General features: G+C 36.2%; 1 protein-coding gene across 6 annotated transcripts in view; it reads right to left on the minus strand.

Annotated features, from left to right (window-relative positions):
* Window positions 1-22,934, minus strand: part of LOC120413580 (nuclear receptor-binding protein homolog) — a 132,410-nt gene that overhangs the window by 59,084 nt on the left and 50,392 nt on the right. For all 6 annotated transcript variants that reach the window (XM_052707830.1, XM_052707829.1, XM_039574469.2 and 3 more), the window contains exon 3: window positions 22,319-22,532. In XM_052707830.1, the coding sequence (XP_052563790.1) occupies window positions 22,319-22,453 (135 nt within the window). In that variant the 5' untranslated portion in view covers window positions 22,454-22,532. The remainder of the gene's footprint in view (window positions 1-22,318; window positions 22,533-22,934) is intronic.

Genomic DNA, 22,934 nt, shown 5'->3' on the forward strand with positions numbered 1-22,934 from the left:
TTTCATTTTATTTCGAGGTTTACATTGGTTATTATATAAAATTGTTTGGGGAACACGATGGTGATAAAATGAAAAAAAAAAAAAAAATATATTTAAGGAATGGGTCAAAACTGAATTTTAATACTTAAAACAATGAAATATAATATTTGGGAGCATTTCGAGGTTAAAATTTTATTTTTATCGAATTCTTTGGACAATTTTCTAGAAAGTCTTTTGCTCAAATAGTTGCAAAGTTATGATTAAAAAAAAGTTTTTTAGGAAATCGGCAAAAAGAGGGCTCTGCCAAAAATAGAGGGATTGTCCAATCAGCACCAAACTTGGGATTTCTGTTAACTATCCATAGATGAACGTTCCCTCCAAGTTTGGTCCAAATCGGTGAAGGTCGAGTCTAAAAGTGTACCCAGTTGACCTGGAATGACCCATATGCATTTTTCTTTGTACGTTTTTTTACTTTCTTTTATACTGTTTTGTTTTGCTTTATTTTCTAAAAATTTAGTTGACTTTCTAGGATTCTAGGATTTCGCTAATTAGTCGCGTATTTTTTTGTATTTCAATAGTTTGGATGAAAGTTTGTTGATGTCAAAAGAAGTAATTCTGCTTAATTTGTTTTTCCATATAAGGTTTAATACAATTTTTCGCAGTACTTCAACGAGCACCTTAACGGCGATGAAGCGGACGGAGACGGCGTTGGAGTCAACCTTGGAGCGCCCGCAGCTGATGAACAGTTCCCGGCGCCTGATCTAGAAACGGTGAAGAGGGAGATCAGGAAGCTGAAGAACAACAGAGCTGCCGGCAAGGATCGGTTACCCGGTGAGCTCTTCAAATATGGAGGAGAGAAACTGGCGAGGGCGCTTCACTGTGTGATCTCCAAGATCTGGGAGGAGGAGAAGCTACCGGAGGAGTGGATGGATGGTGTCGTGTGCCCCATCTACAAAAAGGGCGATAAGCTGGACTGCGGCAACTACCGCGGCATCACGCTTATCAACGCGGCCTACAAAATCCTCTCCCAGATCCTCTGCCGTCAGCTGTCACCCCATGCAAGGAGGTTCGTGGGGCCCTACCAAGCGGGCTTCACTGGCGCGCGCGCCACCACGGACCAAATATTTTGTCTCCGACAGATCCTCGAGAAATGTCGTGAGTACAACGTGCCCACACATCACATCTTTATCGACTTCAAGGCGGCCTATGATACAGTCGACCGCGAGCAGCTATGGCAGATTATGCACGAGAACGGGTTTCCGCCTAAACTGACTCGACTGATCAAGGCTACCTTGGATGGTGTGATGTGTCACGTGCGTGTTTCGGGGGATTTAGCGGAACCCTTTGGATCACGCCGAGGGCTGCGGCAAGGTGATGGCCTATCCTGTGCGCTGTTTAACATCGTCCTCGAGGGCATTATTCGAAGGGCGGGCATTGACACGAGTGGCACGATCATGAACAGGTCCTACCAGCTGCTTGCTTTTGCCGATGACATCGACATTGTGGCAAGAAACCTGGAGACGGTGAAGGATGTCTACACCCGACTGAAGGTACAAGCAAGGCGTGTAGGACTTGGCATGAATACGACGAAGACGAAGTACATGAGAGGAAGGGGTTCGAAGGACGTTGGCCCCCCATGTCACACCCCTCTAGCTGTGGATGATGATGAGTTGGAGGAGGTGAGCGAGTTCGTGTACTTGGGATCGCTGGTAACCGCCGATAACGACACCAGCAAAGAGATCCGGACTCGTATTTTTGCCGGGAATCGTGCGTACTTCGGATTACGGAAGACTCTCACATCAGATCGAGTGCAACGCCGCACGAAGCTGACGATGTACAAAACACTGATTAGACCGGTAGTCCTCTATGGTCACGAGACTTGGACGATGCGGCAGGAGGACGAACGAGCCCTTGGAGTTTTCGAACGGAAGGTGCTACGAACGATCTACGGTGGAGTGCAGGTGTCTGACGGAGTGTGGCGAAGACGCATGAACCACGAACTGCACGCGTTTCTTGAAGAACCGACCATCGCCACCCAGGCGAAGATCGGGAGGCTCAGGTGGGCCGGCCATGTCGCCCGAATGGACGAGAGCCAACCTGTCAGACTGCTTTTTGACCGCGCTGAACCAGCTGGCGGAACACGCAGAAGAGCAGGGAAACCGCGCGCACGGTGGGGAGATCAAGTGAATGGTGATATCCGGAAGATCTGTAACCTGGGAAATTGGAGAGTAGCAGCTCAAGATCGAGAAAGATGGAAGCGTCTTCTTGCTACAGCACGCGTACCTGGTGCGCTATGCTGATTGGTATGGTATGGTATGTACAATTTTTCGAGCTATTCATACAAAACAGGCTGTAAGTTGAAAAGATATTGATGATCTTTTTCAGCATAGTTTTAGGTTTTGATAAGGGAACGGGAAATCTTTCGAAAAATGAACTTTTGAATTAGACCTGAAGAAACCCTGCCAAAATATTTTCGAAAAGCTGAAAAAATCCTACAAAAGCCTCCTTTTTGACACAGTTGATCTGACTGCTGGTGCTGAGATGCAGCCTCTCAGCATAAAGTGTTACCAAAAAATGTGAAAAGTCATTTTCGAATGCAAATTAAATTTAACATCTTGAAACAGGGGTGCCCAAAGTTTTTGAATGGCGGGTCAAATTTGAAGTTCAAATAAGCTTGCGGGCCAACTGTAAAAAAAGTTTTTTTTTTCAATATGAAATTACGTTATTTTAATTTAAAAGACAATAAATACATCTGTCATCTGTCAAATTTTCTGTTATTTTTTTATCATTTTCGTCAAACAAAAATAAATGTTCTCTGACTGCTGAGCCGAAAAACAAACTAATTTGAAAATTGAAGAAAACAGCAAAAGATAGTTCTCTAACAGTTTTGTTGATTTTATTGTTTTTGGTATTTGAAAAAACTGTATTCAGTTGAATGCACTTGTGTTTTCATTAAAAATTTAAAGTGTTTTTTTAATACTTTGAAAATGGTGACAAAAACTCTCAAATTTATGAAACGGCATAATTTTATCATGAGCATGAGCATGAGAGACCACCCATGGTTGTCCTTCTCCGTTGCTGAACAGGACCGTAATATCCTATCAATACAACCGACCATACGCTTAAACGATCAAATGATGTTTCCCTTATCAACAGCATGCATGAATGCGCTGAAAAGATAAAACATCACGATCATCATGCAGTTTTTTGTGAATTTTTTCTGCACTACTTGTTAAATCCAACCCTTAGGCTTATTGTATCGACTGATAAATGAACCAACCCGTAGCTGAAAGTTGCCGCATAACACTACATAATGTAACTAATGTTAACTATATTGTATACTGAATTATTCAACTAATAAAAAATCAAATGAAAAAAATCACGATCATCAAAACTAGAGCCGTTGCTAATAGGAAACAGTCGTTGGTCACCAACGGCGCCCACCATGTCAGTTTGTAGATCTCGGGGGATCGGGACGGGAATGTTAGTTAGCACAGGTTGCTACAAAGGGTGGGTTCTATACGATATCCACACCCCCACGTGTGCCGGAAAACTACTTCTACTTGGGATTTTGTTAGTGGGTAAGGGTAATGGCCAGGATTCAACATAGAGGATGATGATGCGACCCAATAATCAATAAATTTTGTTTAATGGTGTGATGTATTATGCATTCTCAAGGCAAACAGTCGGAGTATGCGGATGAGACTATTAGAAACGGCATAATTTTATCATTAAATAAAAAGTAATTAATAAAAAAAATGTTACGAAATTATTTTTTACAATTTCAATAAATTTTGGTCTGCCTTGAATCAGATGGTAGTCAATTAGATTCGTTATCCAACTATCATGAGTTTGAATAACAAAGAAGAATGTTTTAAAGTGCATTGCATGTTTGATTCTCAATGATCATCCAAAATGGGTTCGCGGGCCACAATTTATCGTTTTTTTTCAGTCAAGTAAAACATAAAAATTAGGAGTATTAAAAAATCAACTTTAAATGAAAAAAGCAAAATAAAAAAACACCCACACAAACACACATGCAGCATAGGCTTGCAGATTTGCTCTAGTTTCATGTCGACGTCGTCGTGCTATCTTGTCGCATCCGCCATTTCGACGTTTCGAGAAAAACGCGCTTTATTGTTTGACCTTGAATAAACAAAAACTAGAGCACGCAATGTTAATAATAACAAACACGTTTTGTTTGGCTGACCATTATCCCGAAGTTTGGTTGAAGTTGGTTGCTGGAGTCCCGAGTTATAATAACAAATGTTTACGGTAGTCTAACTTGTACGTGCGTCAAACGCGTTCTAACCAGAAATCCCTTTGACCAGTTATCGCACTTACATTAATTTTCAGGGAGTGACAAGATAGGGGAAATCTACCCATTTTAATCCTAATAAGCGGTCGTGTTTGAATGATGCTGGATAATCTAGAGTCTCGCTTGAATTTTACTAAAACCAAATACACCAACGAGTAGAGCAAATTTTTGTGAACATTTCTGTTTATTTTCACTTTCACTAAAAGTTATTCTATTTCTTTACCAAGCATTTAACAAAAAAAAATTCCCAAGGGTATTCTAATCGAGGCGAATGCATTGGGCCACGCCCATTTTTCTAATATCGGCTTAGTTCTTTTTTCTTCCAACACTCTGTCGAGTGTTGCCATTTGCGCTGACAGTTCAAACGAACACTCACGAAAAGTGGCATTTATAGGGAAAGTTTCCTGGCATCGCTGGCTGTGCTGCTGGTGGTGTTGACGGCCAGCCTTTGTTCTTTTTTGCCTTCGTCTCTCGCTCGGTTTTCTTCAGCCTTCGATTGGAATGCAAAGTGAAAATTGAAACGTCAAACGACTTGGCGCGTTTGTTTTTTTGATGGCGCTTGCTAATTTATTACATTTTTCGGGATTATTCTTCAAGTGAGTGCCTTACTAATGATCAAAAGAACATGTTGCCGGTAGTTGGAAGCAATTTCATATCTTAAGCGCCGTGAAAAAGTAAGCGAAAGTGAAAAGTTAATTTTGGCGATATTCATTAAAAGCGTTTGAGGGATTCTCGTGTGTGTCACTGTGTGTGCCAACAAAACACGGAAAAAAAAGTGTGCGAGAAATCGTGAATTTCGATTCATGAATTCGTGAATAAATTTGTGCATGATTTCGTGATACCTTTCATGATTTCATGAATTTTATTCATGAAATCGTGCATAAAAATGCACGAATTTATGAATTTTATTCATGGCTAAAATATTTTTACGAATATTCATGAATTTTCCTTCATGAAATCATGCATATCACTATTCATGATTTCATGACTGATTTACATGAAGTCATGACTAAACTTCATGAATTCATGAAAAATATTCATGATTTTACGATTATTTATGCATGCGTAAATTTTACGCCGTAAAATTTTATTCGCGAATTTATGAATCATGTTTTTCATGATTTCATGAAAGTTTACATGATTTCATGAATATAATGCATGAATTCGTGCATAACATTCATGGGTTTATGAATTTTTATCCATGTTTATGACGAGTGATCTTGATCAATCAAGAACAGTTTCGCTCGAACTGTCAAGTTTGTTTTTCGCTTGCCAGTTCAGCCGCGTGTTTATTAGCCACGAAGTCAATCGCGTTGTGACTTGTCGTGTCCTGTTTGTTGTGTTTGCCGGTGAAAGTGACCGTGATTTGTGGACCCGGGATTTAGAGGTGCTGTCCACCGGAACCGGGAAAAGATCTGCGGCCGTTCCGTTGGAAATGGCAACGGAGCCAAGAGCTAGCAGGAGGAGGACCAAGTTGCAGGAAGAGGACCGGGCGGCAGGAGGAGGACCGAGCGGCAGGAGGAGGACAGAACGCGGGAGGAGGACCGAGCGGCAGGAGGAGTAACAAGGTAAGAGTGAGGACAATCTGCAAAAGACAGAACAGTTCCCGGTTGGTTCGCGTGTTTGTTTTGATTGCCGAATCAAAGGGAACATGGTCCATAAGACTGTTCCCGTGTTTTATCTCCGCGTGTGACAGTTTCTTGGTCGCGGACTCGTAGGGATTTCGGTTTTCTGTCAATTGTCGGGGCATTCTACGCGTGTGACAGACTGTGAGGTTTGTTTTGGTTTTGGAAACGAAAAAATCCCGTTTTTTTATTGGTTCCCGTGGATGCGCTGAGTGACATTTCGGCGATTTGTTTTGAGCTAGAAATGGGGACAGGTAAAGTATGTTAATAATTTTAATGATTTTAATATTGTAAGCATAAGCTTTTTTTAAGCATTTTAAGCAATTATATTTTCTTAGGTACTTTAATTTTGTAATGTATAATAAGTTTTTTGAATTACTATTATTTTGAGGTATGTTAAATATGCTAATGAATTCAGGTACCGTAAAACGGGGTGACTTTGATAGCCGGGGTGACTTTGATAGGTTTGCGATTTTTCCGCAAAATGAAGAGTACAATTAAAATACGTAAGGAATGGTTCAGAAACATACTGACCGTGGTAGAGAAGTGTTCAAAGTACCTCATGAAGAACTTTTCATAAATTTTTGAAAAGTTTATAAAGTTAGTTAACTATAGTTAAGAAAATGTGGATGAAAGTCATTATTTTAAACTTCTCAAAGTGTCATGATTTTCTCAATGAACATGATTTTTAATCGGAAAACGGAATGCATTTTCGGATTCTTTGGACAATTTTCCACTAGGAGAAGGTTAAATAAGTTTGTAAATAATAAATAATATGTGTTTTTGAAACACAATTTAAAAAAAATCTCCAAATTTATAGGCAAATTCAGTTGAACAAATTTCATGTAAAATGTGAAAACTTGTGATTCGTGCTTCGAATTCAGTTTAAAATGCAATATAAATCGATAGTTTTTTAAACAAAACTATTTTTAACAAATTTCAGGCAAAATTCCGACTTTTTAACAATTTTACCTAAAATTTATATGTATTTTGTTAAAAAGCTTATAAACTTAGTTAACTTAATATAAACATTGATTTTTTTCTTACAAACTATATCAGCTACTTTAGTGATGGTACATTTAACGTACAAATAAAGTTTGAACATCTTAAATATGATTTTAACAAGAAAAACTATGACTATCAAAGTCACCCCGGAATTAAAACCAAGAATTTTTAACGTAACTATTTTTCTAAACACTATTGAAAAAACTTTTTTTCCAAAATAGTGCATGGACTTTGTGTGGCCTACCCCAGTACATGTTTTAAAAATAATAATCTTGAGAAAAACCTTACCTGTTGGAAAATATTCTAAAAACAAATTGAAATCCTATCAAAGTCACCCCGGTTTACGGTATTTTTATTTTTCCAGGTATGTAAATATTGTGACTTTTTAAAGTTTTTAAGTATTTCAAGTATTTTAAATATTCAAAGTGTTTAAAGTTTGTTGAGTATTTAAATAATTTTAAGCATTTATTTTTTTCTAGGTATTTTAATATTGTATAAGTTTTAAAAATATGTTAAGTATTTGAAATATTTATTTTTGAATATGTTTAATATGGGTAATTCTCCGCCAACTCACACAGCAGTTGCCCCGACCCCTCTTCGATTTGCGTGAAACTTTGTCCTAAGGGGTAACTTTTGTCCCTGATCACGAATCCGAGGTCCGTTTTTTGATATCTCGTGACGGAGGGGCGGTACGACCCCTTCCATTTTTGCACATGCGAAAAAAGAGGTGTTTTTCAATAATTTGCAGCCTGAAACGGTGATGAGATAGAAATTTGGTGTCAAAGGGACTTTTATGTAAAATTAGACGCCCGATTTGATGGCGTAATCAGAATTCCGAAAAAACGTATTTTTCATCGAAAAAAACACTAAAAAAGTTTTAAAAATTCTCCCATTTTCCGTTACTCGACTGTAAAAAATTTTGGAACATGTCATTTTATGGGAAATTTAATGTACTTTTTGAATCTACATTGTCCCAGAAGGGTCATTTTTTCATTTAGAACAAAATTTTTCATTTTAAAATTTCGTGTTTTTTCTAACTTTGCAGGGTTATTTTTTAGAGTGTAACAATGTTCTACAAAGTTGTAGAGCAGACAATTACAAAAATTTTGATATACATACATAAGGGGTTTGCTTATAAACATCACAAGTTATCACGATTTTACGAAAAAAAGTTTTAAAAAAGTTGGTCGTCATCGATCATGGCCGTTCATGGTCACCCGCGACAGACACGGACGACGAAACAAAGAGAAACGCAAAAAGTAACTTTTTCAAAACTTTTTTTCGTAAAATCGCGATAACTTGTGATGTTTATAAGCAAACCCCTTATGTCTATATATCAAAATTTTTGTAATTGTCTGCTCTACAACTTTGCAGAACATTGTTACACTCTAAAAAATAACCCTGCAAAGTTAGAAAAAACACGAAATTTTAAAATGAAAAATTTTGTTCTAAATGAAAAAATGACCCTTCTGGGACAATGTAGATTCGAAAAGTACATTAAATTTCCCATAAAATGACATGTTCCAAAATTTTTTACAGTCGAGTAACGGAAAATGGGAGAATTTTTAAAACTTTTTTATTGTTTTTTTCGATGAAAAATACGTTTTTTCGGAATTCTGAGTACGTCATCAAATCGGGCGTCTAATTTTACATAAAAGTCCCTTTGATGCCAAATTTCTATCTCATCACCGTTTCAGGCTGCAAATTATTGAAAAACACCTCTTTTTTCGCATGTTCAAAAATGGAAGGGGTCGTACCGCCCCTCCGTCACGAGATATCAAAAAACGGACCTCGGATTCGTGATCAGGGACAAAAGTTACCCCTTAGGACAAAGTTTCACGCAAATCGAAGAGGGGTCGGGGCAACTTTTTCCGATTTCGTGTGAGTTGGTAGAGAATTACCCATATGCTAATGATTTTAAGTATATTCATTTGTTAAGTTATTTTGATATTATATGTTTTTAATGTTTTTAATCATTTCAAGTATTTGAAATTATTGAAGTGTTTAAAATTTGTTAAGTATTTAAATAATTTTAAGCATTTAATTTTTTCTAGGTATTTTAATATTTCAAGTATTTCAAATATTTTAAGTATTTGAAATATTCATTGTTTTAAGGTGTGATTTTAAGTATTTTCATTTTTTCAGGTATTTTTATATTCTATGTTTTTAAAGTTTTTAAGTATTTCAATTATTTTTCCAGGTTTTAAAATTTTTAAGTATTTCAAGTTTTTTAAGCCTTTGAAAGATGTTCTTTAAAGTATGTTAAGTATGTTAATAATTTTAATATTGTAGCTAATTACTTTTTAAAGTATTTAACATAATTAAAGTATTTGAAGTATTTTGAGTATTTTATGTATTTAAAGTATTTTAAGTATTTAAAGTATTTTAATTTATTTAAGTATTTTAAGTATTATAAGTATTTTAAGTATTTTGAGTATTTTGAGTATTTTAAGTATTTTTAAGTATTTTAAGTATTTTAAGTAATTTAAGTATTTTAAGTATTTCAAGTATTTTAAGTATTTTAAGTATTTTAAGTATTTTAATTATTTAAAGTATTTTAAGTATTTTAAGTATTTAACGTATTTAAAGTATTTGAATTATTTTAAGTATTTTAAGTATTTTAAGTATTTTAAGTATTTTAAGTATTTTAAGTATTTTAAGTATTTTAAGTATTTTAAGTATTTTAAGTATTTTAAGTATTTTAAGTATTTTAAGTATTTTAAGTATTTTAAGTATTTTAAGTATTTTAAGTATTTTAAGTATTTTAAGTATTTTAAGTATTTTAAGTATTTTAAGTATTTTAAGTATTTTAAGTATTTTAAGTATTTTAAGTATTTTAAGTATTTTAAGTATTTTAAGTATTTTTAGTATTTTAAGTAATTTAAGTATTTCAAGTATTTTAAGTATTTTAAGTATTTTAAGTATTTTAAGTATTTCAAGTATTTCAAGTATTTTAAGTATTTTAAGTATTTTAAGTATTTTAAGTATTTTAAGTATTTTAAGTATTTTAAGTATTTTAAGTATTTTAAGTATTTTAAGTATTTTAAGTATTTTAAGTATTTTAAGTATTTTAAGTATTTTAAGTATTTTAAGTATTTTAAGTATTTTAAGTATTTTAAGTATTTTAAGTATTTGAAGTATTTGAAGTATTTTAAGTATTTTAAGTATTTTAAGTATTTTAAGTATTTTAAGTATTTTAAGTATTTGAATTATTTTAATTATTTTAAGTATTTTAAGTATTTTAAGTATTTTAAGTATTTTAAGTTTTTTAAGTATTTCAAGTATTTTAAGTATTTTAAGTATTTTAAGTATTTTAAGTATTTTAAGTATTTTAAGTATTTTAAGTATTTTAAGTATTTTAAGTATTTTAAGTATTTTAAGTATTTTAAGTATTTCAAGTATTTTAAGTATGTAAAGTATTTTAAGTATGTTAAGTATTTTTAGTATTTTTAGTATTTTAAGTATTTTAAGTATTTTAAGTATTTTAAGTATTTTAAGTATTTTAAGTATTTTAAGTATTTTAAGTATTTTAAGTATTTTAAGTGTTTTAAGTATTTTAAGTTTTTAAAGTATTTTAAGTATTTTAAGTTTTTTAAGTATTTTAAGTATTTTAAGTATTTCAAGTATTTTAAGTATTTTAAGTATTTTAAGTATTTTAAGTATTTTAAGTATTTTAAGTTCTTAAGTATTTTAAGTATTTTAAGTATTTTAAGTATTTTAAGTATTTCTAGTATTTTAAGTATTTTAAGTATTTTAAGTATTTTAAGTATTTTAAGTATTTTAAGTATTTTAAGTATTTTAAGTATTTTAAGTATTTTAAGTATTTTAAGTATTTTAAGTATTTTAAGTATTTTAAGTATTTTAAGTATTTTAAGTATTTTAAGTATTTTAAGTATTTTAAGTATTTCTAGTATTTTTAGTATTTTAAGTATTTTAAAGTTTTCAAGTATTTTAATTATTTTAAGTTAAGAGTTGACCCAGTTTTCGGCTTAAAAACTCTTTAATAAAGTATACAAAAAAAGTTTTTTTTTAGTTTTTTAAGCATTTTGAGCATTTTATTTATTTTATGTATTTTGCGTATTTCAAATATTTTGAGTTTTTGAAGTATTTAATTTATTTTGCCTATTTTGAATAGTTTGAGTTTCTGAAGTATTTTAAGATTTTAAGATTTGTGTAGTATGTTGAGTATTTTATTTCGGTGTTTTTTTTATTTTTCAAATTTTCAATTCAACCCTCTATGAATCTATTTTCGTCAAATTAAAGTGTTTGATCATCTGCATTAACAAAAAAAAATCCCATTATTGTAATTAATCACTTTATTGTAACTGGAGTTCTTAATGAGACAAAAAAATAATGGCTTAATTATACGAATTATCGATTATTCTATTATGCACTCAGACAATCAGACAATCGAGTCTGGACTGCACATGAAATCCCTTAGGTCTTTTTGTATTTAATTAAAGTTTTTGTTGTATTTTTGTATAGAAACGATCGGTACCCAATTAACGTTTCCGAAATGCTCATGTCAAGTTTTGAATGTTGGTTTTACTAAAGTTATGATTGTATTTTTCATTTATTTAAGGCATTTTTGAACATCACATAACTGGGACCTTTGTAAATTTAGAATTTTTCCGCAGTGACCGGTAATCAGTTCCAAGATGGCCAGATGGAGCCAGAGTACATTGGCATCACATACAATGGCCACAGTTTTAAATTTCATGAATTTTGATATGTCACAAGACAGGGTTCCTTGCACATTCCAAAATGTCCCCAGTGACCACCGGTAACCGGTGACCGGTTCCAAAGTGGCCAAGTGGGGCCAGAGTACATTGGCATCACATACAATGGCCACAGTTTTAAATTTCATGAATTTTGATATGTCACAAGACAGGGTTCCTTGCACATTCCAAAATGTCCCCAGTGACCAAAGTGGCCAAGTGGGGCCAGAGTACATTGGCATCACATACAATGGCCACAGTTTTAAAATTCATGAATTTTGATATGTTACAAGACAGGGTTCCTTGCACATTCCAAAATGTCCCTAGTGACCACCGGTAACCGGTGACCGGTTCCAAAGTGGCCAAGTGGGGCCAGAGTACGTTGGCATCACTTAAAATGGCCAAAGATTTGAATTTCATGAATTTTGATATGTCACATGACAGGGTTCCTTGCACATTCCAAAATGTCCCCAGTGACCACCGGTAACCGGTGACCGGTTCCAAAGTGGCCAAGTGGGGCCAGAGTACATTGGCATCACATACAATGGCCACAGTATTAAAATTCATGAATTTTGATATGTCACAAGACAGGGTTCCTTGCACATTCCAAAATGTCCCCAGTGACCACCGGTAACCGATGACCGGTTCCAAAGTGGCCAACTGGGGCCAGAGTACATTGGCATCACATACAATGGCCACAGTTTTAAAATTCATGAATTTTGATATGTCACAAGACAGGGTTCCTTGCACATTCCAAAATGTCCCTAATGACCACCGGTAACCGGTGACCGGTTCCAAAGTGGCCAAGTGGGGCCAGAGTACATTGGCATCACATACAATGACCACAGTTTTAAATTTCATGAATTTTGATATGTCACAAGACAGGGTTCCTTGCACATTCCAAAATGTCCCCAGTGACCACCGGGAACCGGTGACCAGTTCCAAAGTGGCCAAGTGGGGCCAGAGTACATTGGCATCACATACAATGACCACAGTTTTAAATTTCATGAATTTTGATATGTCACAAGACAGGGTTCCTTGCACATTCCAAAATGTCCCTAGTGACCACCGGTAACCGGTGACCGGTTCCAAAGTGGCCAAGTGGGGCCAGAGTACATTGGCATCACATACAATGGCCACAGTTTTAAAATTCATGAATTTTGATATGTTACAAGACAGGGTTCCTTGCACATTCCAAAATGTCCCTAATGACCACCGGTAACCGGTGACCGGTTCCAAAGTGGCCAAGTGGGGCCAGAGTACATTTGCATCACATATAATGACCACAGTTTTAAATTTCATGAATTTTGATATGTCACAAGACAGGGTTCCTTGCACATTCCAAAATGTCCCTAGTGACCACCGGTAACCGGTGACCGGTTCCAAAGTGGCCAAGTGGGGCCAGAGTACATTGGCATCACATACAATGGCCATAGTTTTAAATTTCATGAATTTTGATATGTCACAAGACAGGGTTCCTTGCACATTCCAAAATGTCCCCAGTGAACACCGGTAAGCGGTGACCGGTTCCAAAGTGGCCAAGTGGGGCCAGAGTACGTTGGCATCACTTAAAATGGCCAAAGATTTGAATTTCATGAATTTTGATATGTCACATGACAGGGTTCCTTGCATATTCCAAATTGTCCCCAGTGACCACCGGGAACCGGTGACCAGTTCCAAAGTGGCCAGGTGGGGCCAGAGTACATTGGCAATACATAAAATGTCCTCCGTTTTTTCACAAAACAGGGTTCCTTGTCAATTCCGATATTTGCACCCAGTGGAACAATATGGTAAATGAACAGAAAAAGTAATTCGGAAATTGTGAAAATCGTACCATGAAATCGTGAATATTATGAGTTTTACTTTACGAATTTTTGAACTATGCATATTGGGCACGAATAAACCAGTAGCCGTGAATAAATATGCATGATTAGACATGCCCGAATATACTCGTAAACGTGAATTAAATTCATGAATTCATAAAAAAAAATCACGAATTCATGAAATTTATGCATGATTTCATGAAGTTTATACATGATTTCACGAATTTTTTTACGCCTTCAAAAATAAATCATAAAAAATATTCCAGAACTCATGAATTTTGTGCACGAATTCATGCATAAAAATTCACGATTTCATGAATTTTATGCATGAAATCATGAATTTTTAGTCACGATGTATATTTTTTCGACCGTAATCATGAATTTTTATTCATAAAATCGTGAATATTTTTCACGACTACATGCATCTATTTCATGAAATCATGAACATTATTCACGTTTACGAGTGAAATCGGCCATGGAAAGTCATGCATATTTATTCACGATTCCTGGATAATTCGTGCCCAATATGCATAGTTCAAAAATTCGTAAAGCAAAAATCGCGATATTCACGATTTCATGGTACGATTTGCATGATTTCCGGAACACTTTTTTTTCCGTGAAATGATGAGAAGTAGTCTCGCAAAATACAAATTATTTTGGCCAGTAAGTGGCATACATTTGCGTGCTTACTCGAGGCGGTGCTGTTGCTGGTAAGTTTATAGCCCAAATAGTATTTTTGGAGCTTTAATCGAGCATCAAACTCTCCATATGACGAAGATAGGTGTTTGATTGGAAAGGGTAGATTTCCCCTAGCACGTCAAGATTGAAACTTCTTTCATATGTAAAGTGACAAAAATTCAAGAAGTTTTTTTCGAATTTCGAGGAATATCTCAGGATTGAAATCGAATTTTGGGGATCTGTGAAGGTTAAAAGGTGAGACGTTGAGAGCTACACAAAATGGCGTTCTTAACTCAAATTGACCCAAAATGCACGTACGACAAGTTAGCACGACGGCGACGATGTTATTTTCATTTGGATGTATTTGGCATTCAACAAAGTTTTGTGAAATTTAAACTTTAATTATTTTATTGTAGGTAATGTACCTCAGTTAAAAACAATTGTTTATTCTATCCAAAGGATCTCAAAATGTCACCTTTCTGTCACTACACTTGACTTGACATGCAAATAGTATGTGGGTGGTGGTCAACACATGGCGAAGGTTTCATCTGAATGAATTGTTTTGCAGGCCAGTACGGGAAACCCACAAAAAAAAACTAGAACGAATCGAATCAAGTTACTCGGAACGTTTCCCCGGTACGACCATCATCCTCTGACCAAAGTTTGGAACCAACGTCAGTCTCGCCGCCGCGGTTCGTCTCGTCCGGAAGAGGATACACAAGAGCGCACACGAGGCAAGGCCAAACCCGTGAAAGTGCGGGCGGAAAGGACAACTTTAGAAGCTTTATTTTTTCCGGCTGTATTTGTTCTCCGTTATTGGATGGTAAACAGAAATACAGACACACATAGTGGTTCAAATTTACACACAATCATTGTGCCACGGAGACTATAGGCCGAAATCTATTATTGCACTTTGTATGGAAAACTCGTTTGTTGGTTTTGCTAATGCTTTCCGTCTGGACGGACAAAGTTTACTTGGATTTTTTTTTTCAATTTTGGCGGACTTACTGCACAGAAAAAAAAAGTTGAATTTTGGAATGTTGAAAATTTGGTAGGTTGAATATTACCTCTTTATTTGTGTAATATTACATAAAAAATGTGTAAAAATGTGAACCTGATGAATATTCATAAAAAACTAATGAAAATTCATCATTTTCTGGGGTAAAATTTATCATTTATTTTGCCACAAAATCTGTCGCCATTTCCTGATGAATATTACCATCATTTTTTTTTCTGTGTGGAAGGACATTTGATTCCGTCACTGTTTATGGTTGGCTGTAGAAGAACTTTTTTGCAGTTTTTTTTTGTTTATTTGGAACACAGTTATAACAGGGATGTTAAGAGCAGATAAAGGGCAGTACACCCATTTCAGAAATATATGACATCCAATGTAACTACCAAATTTTAGCACTGAATAATAGTTTTTCTGCCTTCCAATGTGACCTAATCGTTTAGCACTTAACGTTATCTCGAATTTCTCTCTCTATCTTTACCAATTAACTGAACTAAATTGACTAATTTTCTCGCTTTGCACGCCCTAAATCACCCCCAATTCAGAATCACTTCGAAAGAATTCCAGCCAATTCCACCGCGGAATGGAACTTCTCATAAAACATCGCCATACTTTCTCCCCCATGAATACCAATATTTCGCGCTGCAGCAGTCGCCGGGTCTAAGCCGGTGTCTAAGCGCGGGTCGTCGGAGCAGTCCGGTCCCATAAATTATAATTCTGCGGCGTCGGAGGGGCCACATTACGGTGAACTCTGCGAGCGCAGTTCTTTTCCCCTTCCCGGAGGCGACTGATTATTAGCCTGATGGTAGGCGTGGAGGCATTCGTTTGCGCGCGGAAAATTCAACCAAATGAGTGATTTATAAAGACACTTTGCCCAGACAGGCAGGGTCTCGCGCACTAGGTCTGAGGAATGTGGGATCTCTGGAAGCAGCAGCGCGACACTTGTGGAGTTGCCCTGGAGGGGTTGAGTGACCAATAGTTGTTAGCAAAGGTGCACGGAAAGAAATTCGGTTGTGGTTATCGTGAGCAAGCGGTTACGTATTTGAAGCAATTTGACTCTGAAAAGACGAAGCTAAAACTGAATTTTTGTTGTAATTTGTCAACAACAATTTACGGTCATCAAGGTATGATTTTTTCCGTGCACAGCAATCTCTCTCTCCTGTGGATTCTGCAGACTTGACGTGTGCGTCGGCGTCTATTGTAGATGCTCACTTTGCATAACGCGTATTAAAATGTAATCCCGGTGCACTCGCTTGCTCACGATGACTGTTCAGAGTTGACAGCCCTTCTTGGTTGACTCTTTCCACATGCGCGCGGCTCTGTAGAAAAGACAGCGCAACATTGTTGCGCTGAACCTGTCGATGGCTTGGCTAGGAGTTTCGCCACCTGACACACACTAGCCGCTCTACTAATTAATGGTGCCCATTAATAACGCAAATGTGTGTGTCTGTGTTCGCATTTGTAACGCATCACACACATTCCGTTACACACCGACGCAACACGCTTTTAGCATCCCAGAAGGTGTGAATGCATTCCTGAAACACCCAGCATCTTCATTTGCTTCTTGTTGAGTATGTTTGTGTTGGTTCTTTTCGAAGAAAGTATTGATCTCAGGGAAAACAATCTGTTATCGTTTGGTACGGTATGTCCACGCATCCCTCCGCTCCTGTAGATTCTGTAAAATGTGATCCGTTTACAAAATCCCTTCTGCGGCCAATGCAACGCAGTAGGCCTGGCCGCTTCAATAAGTGTAAAGCATATCGAGAGCTCTCGTAAGTACTAACGTCACTAACACTGATAGGTGCATCAATCCGCACCTTAGCCGGCACGATTGACACGCCACGGTTTAAACGGTGCGTACTGGCCAAACTGTCACTGCGCGTAGACAGACCTTAGAAAAGGTCTGTGACACCTCTCCTATCGACAGAAGAGCGAGATGTTTTGTCAGAGAAGAGGGAGTTTGTCAATCCTGTTGTTATTTTTGCGAGCTGCTCATATATTGCGTATAAAATATGCCGACAAGACACACCGACGACGACGACGTATGCAGCAGCAGGCATCCATGAGCTGTTCCCTGACTTAGAGAGTTGACTTTGGTCCCGCGCTAAAAATAGTAGACACCTTAGAGTGATCTTCTCCGGACGGTCACATAGTTCGGCGCGTAGCCGTTGTCACAAAACTGTCATATTTTCATATGTCTTTTGTGCGACGTTTTACAAGAGTGCACATCACTTGCAAAAATTATGGTGACAAGTTTTAATTTTATTGCCCATCAGGCTACGAGGGCAACTAACTCACACGCAGTTCTTCTTTTCCGCATCTACTAGCGAGAAATAGAGATAGAGCCAGGGGAAGAGATATGAAGTTCACGGATCATTGCGCACGACTGACGGAGATGAATCATGATGGCGTGGAGTCGTGGGGTCGTTTACGTCACTCTGGAGACACACTTTATGCGCTCAGCTCGTCACTTGGCGCAAAACTGACCTCTTCCTACGACGGAGAGTCCAAGCTGTGTGGTGGTTATCAACAGTGTGACCATAATTGATGCCAATAGTTTTCAACAAGAACTCATTTCGAAACAGTTGGGCGTGGTGTAACAAGCTATGGAGCTCGTTGGCACTTTGTAAGTTATTGTTATAGTTAAAAGAGTAATAAAAACTAAATTCTAAAAACTGTCGAGCTGTCAACATGAAGTACGTATTGCAGGGTGGTCATTCAAATCCCATTTTTGAATTCCTCACTTATCTAGTTTCTCAAATAATAGATTTTTTTGAATAAAAAAAAAATCAAGTTTAGTAAGATTTAATGCTAACTTTTAATTCATGCAAAAAAATTAAGGGAAAAAATCATATAAAAAAGTGCTTGAATCTTTTTGTTATTTTTAAACATCAACATTTTAACGGGAATAGAAGTCTGATCAACTGAAAAAATAAAATGTATTTTCCTGAATTGATAATAATATTTGCAAGGTTGTTAATGATCAAATTATCAAGTTTTGATAACGATGGTGGTTTTCTTTATTGTCGGGACCATCTTTATCAAACAACGAATGTCCAATCGAAGGTAACATTATCGATTCATTCAAAATATCTTACTGAAATAAACGCATTGGAGCCAATTAAAGTAAATTTTTAAGTATAAAATTTAAGAAAAATTACTGGTTACCGTATTTTATTAAAATAATCAAGTTTTAAATAGTTTTAACATGGGTATCAAACTGTTCAAAATTGTGTATGAAAAAAATACTCAAATTTTCACAACAAAAAAAAAATACAAAAAAATTTATGAGTGGCAATATGGGTATCAAACAATTTGAAATTTTATTTGAATTTTCACTGTTTTAGAGATTTTGGAATAACAAACTAAAATTTTCACAACTTGTTTTATTTCATGAAAATACTCAAATTTTCATGATTTTTAATACGGGTATCAAACAAAACTTGTAATTTTTCTTTTTTAGAATTTTTGAAGTAAAATACCAAAAAAATCTCTGCATGTATTTTTACTTTTGAAGAACTTTTTAAAATACAGAATTTTCTGGAAATTTACTTACTTAAATTGAAATTATAAGCCTAGGTTTTAACATTAGGATGAAAAAAGTGTTTTAAAATGCATTTACGGCGTACAGTTGCTTTCCAATCATAAGTTTATGTCGAGGTAATGACATAATTTTTTTTCGCAAAAAAAAACTTTTCGTGGGACTGTACATTGGTATTTCATGAAAATTTTAAATGTTTTCAAAGGAGTTCAAACATGCTGAATATGATTATAAACGCGGGAAAATGCATTTTAACTGGTTTTCAGTTGATTAAACTTAAATTTTCATTAAAATTTTGAAGTTTTTTGAAAAAAATATTTCTTTTGCCCACTGATTAACGCGACATAAACTTTGAAAAATATTTACAACAACCTAGTAAAATTTCCACAAATTACCGTATTTCATGAAAATACTCAATTTTAAATGAATGTTATCGTCGGATGATGAAATTATCGACGGTAAGGTTATCGATCGAATAACCATGAAATAATTCTCGTTTAAAAATATTTTGAATTTTGGTAAAATTCCGATGTACAGTACCACAAAAAGTTTTTTTCCTTGGCAATACTTATATCTTTGAAAATTAATTATTGCAAGAGAATTGGATTTTTTTTTATTTTTTAACGTAGGTAATAGAAGAACGTTGTTATTTCTCCGATTATGTTTTGTCAAGGTCCAATAAACCAAATTTTCAGTTTTTGCTTTTTGGGTGTTTTTTAATACCCCTGACTCAAGGCGGTTTCAAAAACACCCAAGAAGCAAAAAATGGAAATTTGGTTTATTGGACCTTTTAAAAAAAAATTCCAGAGTTGTAGTAAATGAGTCGTGACATCACCATCAAATTTAATTTTTAAACTTAAAAACTAAAAAATCTCATAGAAGTGGCGTGTATTTTTGTTTCAGTGTATTTTTTTCAGAAAGCCCGTCAAATTTCCTACAAGTTTGGCTTTGACCACTTTTTGATACGATGCAACGGTTTCGAGATACAGTAATTTTCAAATTGCAAAATACATAAATATTTAAATACCTTACGCCCTTCTCAAATGTCATTTTTGAGTACAATTGGCTCCATATACACAAAAATGGCTTTTATAGGCCTAGAATAACATGTCTAAAACGTTTCATTGAAATCGGAGAGGGTCGGGTACAAAAGTACCACAAACATTCCTGATTTGAGCTGGAATTGCTCTAAAGTCAATGAAAAAAAAAAATCTTTTCTTGCAAAAACGTCTTCCTTAAATCGCTAATCACTCATCAGGGTTAAATCGGATCGTTCTGCGATCTTCTACAAAGTTGTTTGTCATAAAATATTACATAGGAATTTTACACTTGACAATGATCCGACGCATTTTACACCCCCTCTTGGTGGAATTCAGATTTTTTTTGCTTTTCCCCATACATTTTTGCCATTTTTCTCATACAAACTTCAACGATCAAAAGCGACCCGATTTGGCTCAAAATTGGCAAAGTTTCTTATTTTTACCTAAAAAATCGAGCAAGGGGTCATCTTATATGTTTTTTCCAATATCAAAAAAAAATTGTTACCCTATTTTAGAATAGCTTCGAAACATTTTAATATTGCGGATTTCAGAGATTTTTAGACAATCGTGCAATTGGGTCCTAAAATGAAGCTTAGATTGCTGATATTATTGTTCACAGCGTAAAGCTTATTTTTCTGAATACAATGACCCTTTGTACGACCATAAAGAGCTTAAAATGGATTTTTAAATCAATTTTGAAAAATTAACCTCGCGGTCCTTCTTGACAGAAAAGCTCCTACTTGACAGGTTGTTCCAAGGGGACCATAGTTGATCCATCGAAAAAATGTTGTCTTGTCAAAAAAAAATTTGCATTAAAATGAACAAAAAGTGATCAGAAATAGTTTTTAATCGTGTTTTTTACCGTTGTACATAAAAATTGGCATAGGGCTTTAGTACCCAATTCGTGGAAAGCTCTCCAACAAAGTGCACACCTCAAACTACAGCAGAAAAAACTATCCAAGACACACACCCTAGTTTGAAACTGTTCTTAAGAGGTCGGAAGCAACGAGGCTCAGTCGAGACACGCACCATTCTAAGCGAGTGGGGAAGAGAAGGGGTATGATTTTCAGTGTGCAAATATTTGGTGTGCAGTTATGATTTGCACAGGGGGAGAATTTGGTGCAAAGTGTGCAATAAACTTAGTCGAAAATAGATCAAAACTTTGATTCATAGGTATTAAAAACTCATTCGATATTAACTAAAACGGAATCGACGTAACACCTTATAATGTGGCCCTCTTAAACCTTGCGGTTTCGTCAACGGATCCACAGGTGTGTATCGTTCTTTTTGCGACAAGACTCCGCCTCCCGGGTCTCCTAAGTGTGAAGGTATGGCACGGGGAGAGGGCACCGAATACCTATATTTTACACTTAGAATTTTTTGCGTCCGCCTCGGGATTCGAACCAGCGACCTCTGGATTGTGAGTCCAGTGCGCGGTCCGATTGATCCACACAGGCAGACGATATTAACTAGGTTTTTTTTTTAAATCTCAAATTGATTAAAATAGTAAAAAGAAACTTCAACTAAGTGTTCAAAACGCATCCAGTGCAATTGATTTGAAACTGGATTTTTGTTTTACAAAGAATCAAAAATTTCCGGGCTTTCCTGACTTGACTGGCCACCCTGACTTTGTATCATGTATATCTCCAAGCATATGACTATGTAAGTTTTTCGGATACCTTCCGAGTACTGATGCTATAGAGGAAATAAAAAAAAAACAAATGACGACGACGTGCCTTTTGAGCTGCAATGCTATGGAAGGGGGTTGGTCAGTTGAAAAATCACTCTTATAAGCATTTTGAATTCTAGCTTTAAAATTGAAAAATATTTCACCTTGCAATCCCACTTCTCTTAGATGTTATCTGCGGTAAAAATAATGCAAAAATCACAAAGGTCGTTCCACAAATGGCAAAATGCAAAAAGAGTCAATCTCGTCTACTGAAAGGGTATCGTCACCACCGCATCCAGATGATGGATTAGACATTGGAACGAAGCTGACAGTAAACACACATACGGGGAGTGACCGCTGCCCAGTCCCCGGTCAAGCGTTTTCTCCACTATTTACTCAAGTCAATTCTTCACCGACCGGATAGAAGACGGGGGGGACACTGACTTTTGTGGGTAGGCAGTTGAAGGCTGCAAGTGAGAGAGAGAGAGTGAGAGGGTCATGAACACACACCAGACCGACAGACCAACCCCAAGTTAGTTAGCCAAACACTAAACGCTTCAATGAGCAAACGCAATCTTTGCGGAGCGCTTCCGAAGCGAAAGCAAAAACGAAAAACTTGCAGATGGAAAATTAATAAAGAAATAAAAGCGAGTGGGAGGAAATGGGGAAAGAAAATGCAATTTGTTACAAATGGACAGAAGTGAGAGGAGATTGGGTGCAGCCATTTTCGATCCGCTGCGAGGTGGAAGAGGAAGATCTGCTGCACTTGGCTGTAGAGGGTCTTGAAGTTGGACCTCTTGGAATGTACTAAATCATTTTGCCATACATTGTTGCAGATTATCGAGTTACGGTGTATGGTGTAAAAATAGTCAAAAACTTTAAACCAACTTATACAGTTCGTCAAACTCACCTCTTCTTTCCGCTTCAGCCATCTTCCGCACGGACTTTCCTCTAGAATTTCACTTTCATCCTCCGAATCCTCGCCGCTCTCTCTAGGGGACTTGTTGTGCTCGGTGTCGTTATTGCTGGAACGGCTACCCGGCATGGCAGATCGGCGGCTACTGGGTGGAAGCTAGTCTGCGTCGACCTCGTCGGCCGAGCGTCGAGGATATTTTAATTAGTATCTGGAAGAAACGAGAGACAAAAAAAAAGGCGGAAATCGTTAGACATGGTCCGACAAGATGTGACAATTACTGGAATCGGACAAAAGGACACTTTCATTTTGGATGTAATCTCTGAGCGAGTTGCGTGACCTGCATAAACCTTGGCACCGGACCAAACAAGGACGAGGAATTCCCGCAGCTTTTACGAGGCGGTGTTCCCGGGAATGGCCCAGGCTACCACACTTCATAGCCTCGTACACTTTGTTCCGGCCAAAGTGCCGGAGTAACAAACAATGATGATTATAGAGCGCGTGTTCCCGCGGAGTTGAAATTTGCGAAAATTGGCCAACCCACAGTAGGAAGATTCGTTACACGATACTGGTTGAAATGTTTTATGGTAGTAGCTTTTGAATAAACTATAAC

The sequence above is a fragment of the Culex pipiens genome, chromosome 2 (assembly GCF_016801865.2).
Source record: "Culex pipiens pallens isolate TS chromosome 2, TS_CPP_V2, whole genome shotgun sequence".
NCBI lineage: Eukaryota > Metazoa > Arthropoda > Insecta > Diptera > Culicidae > Culex > Culex pipiens.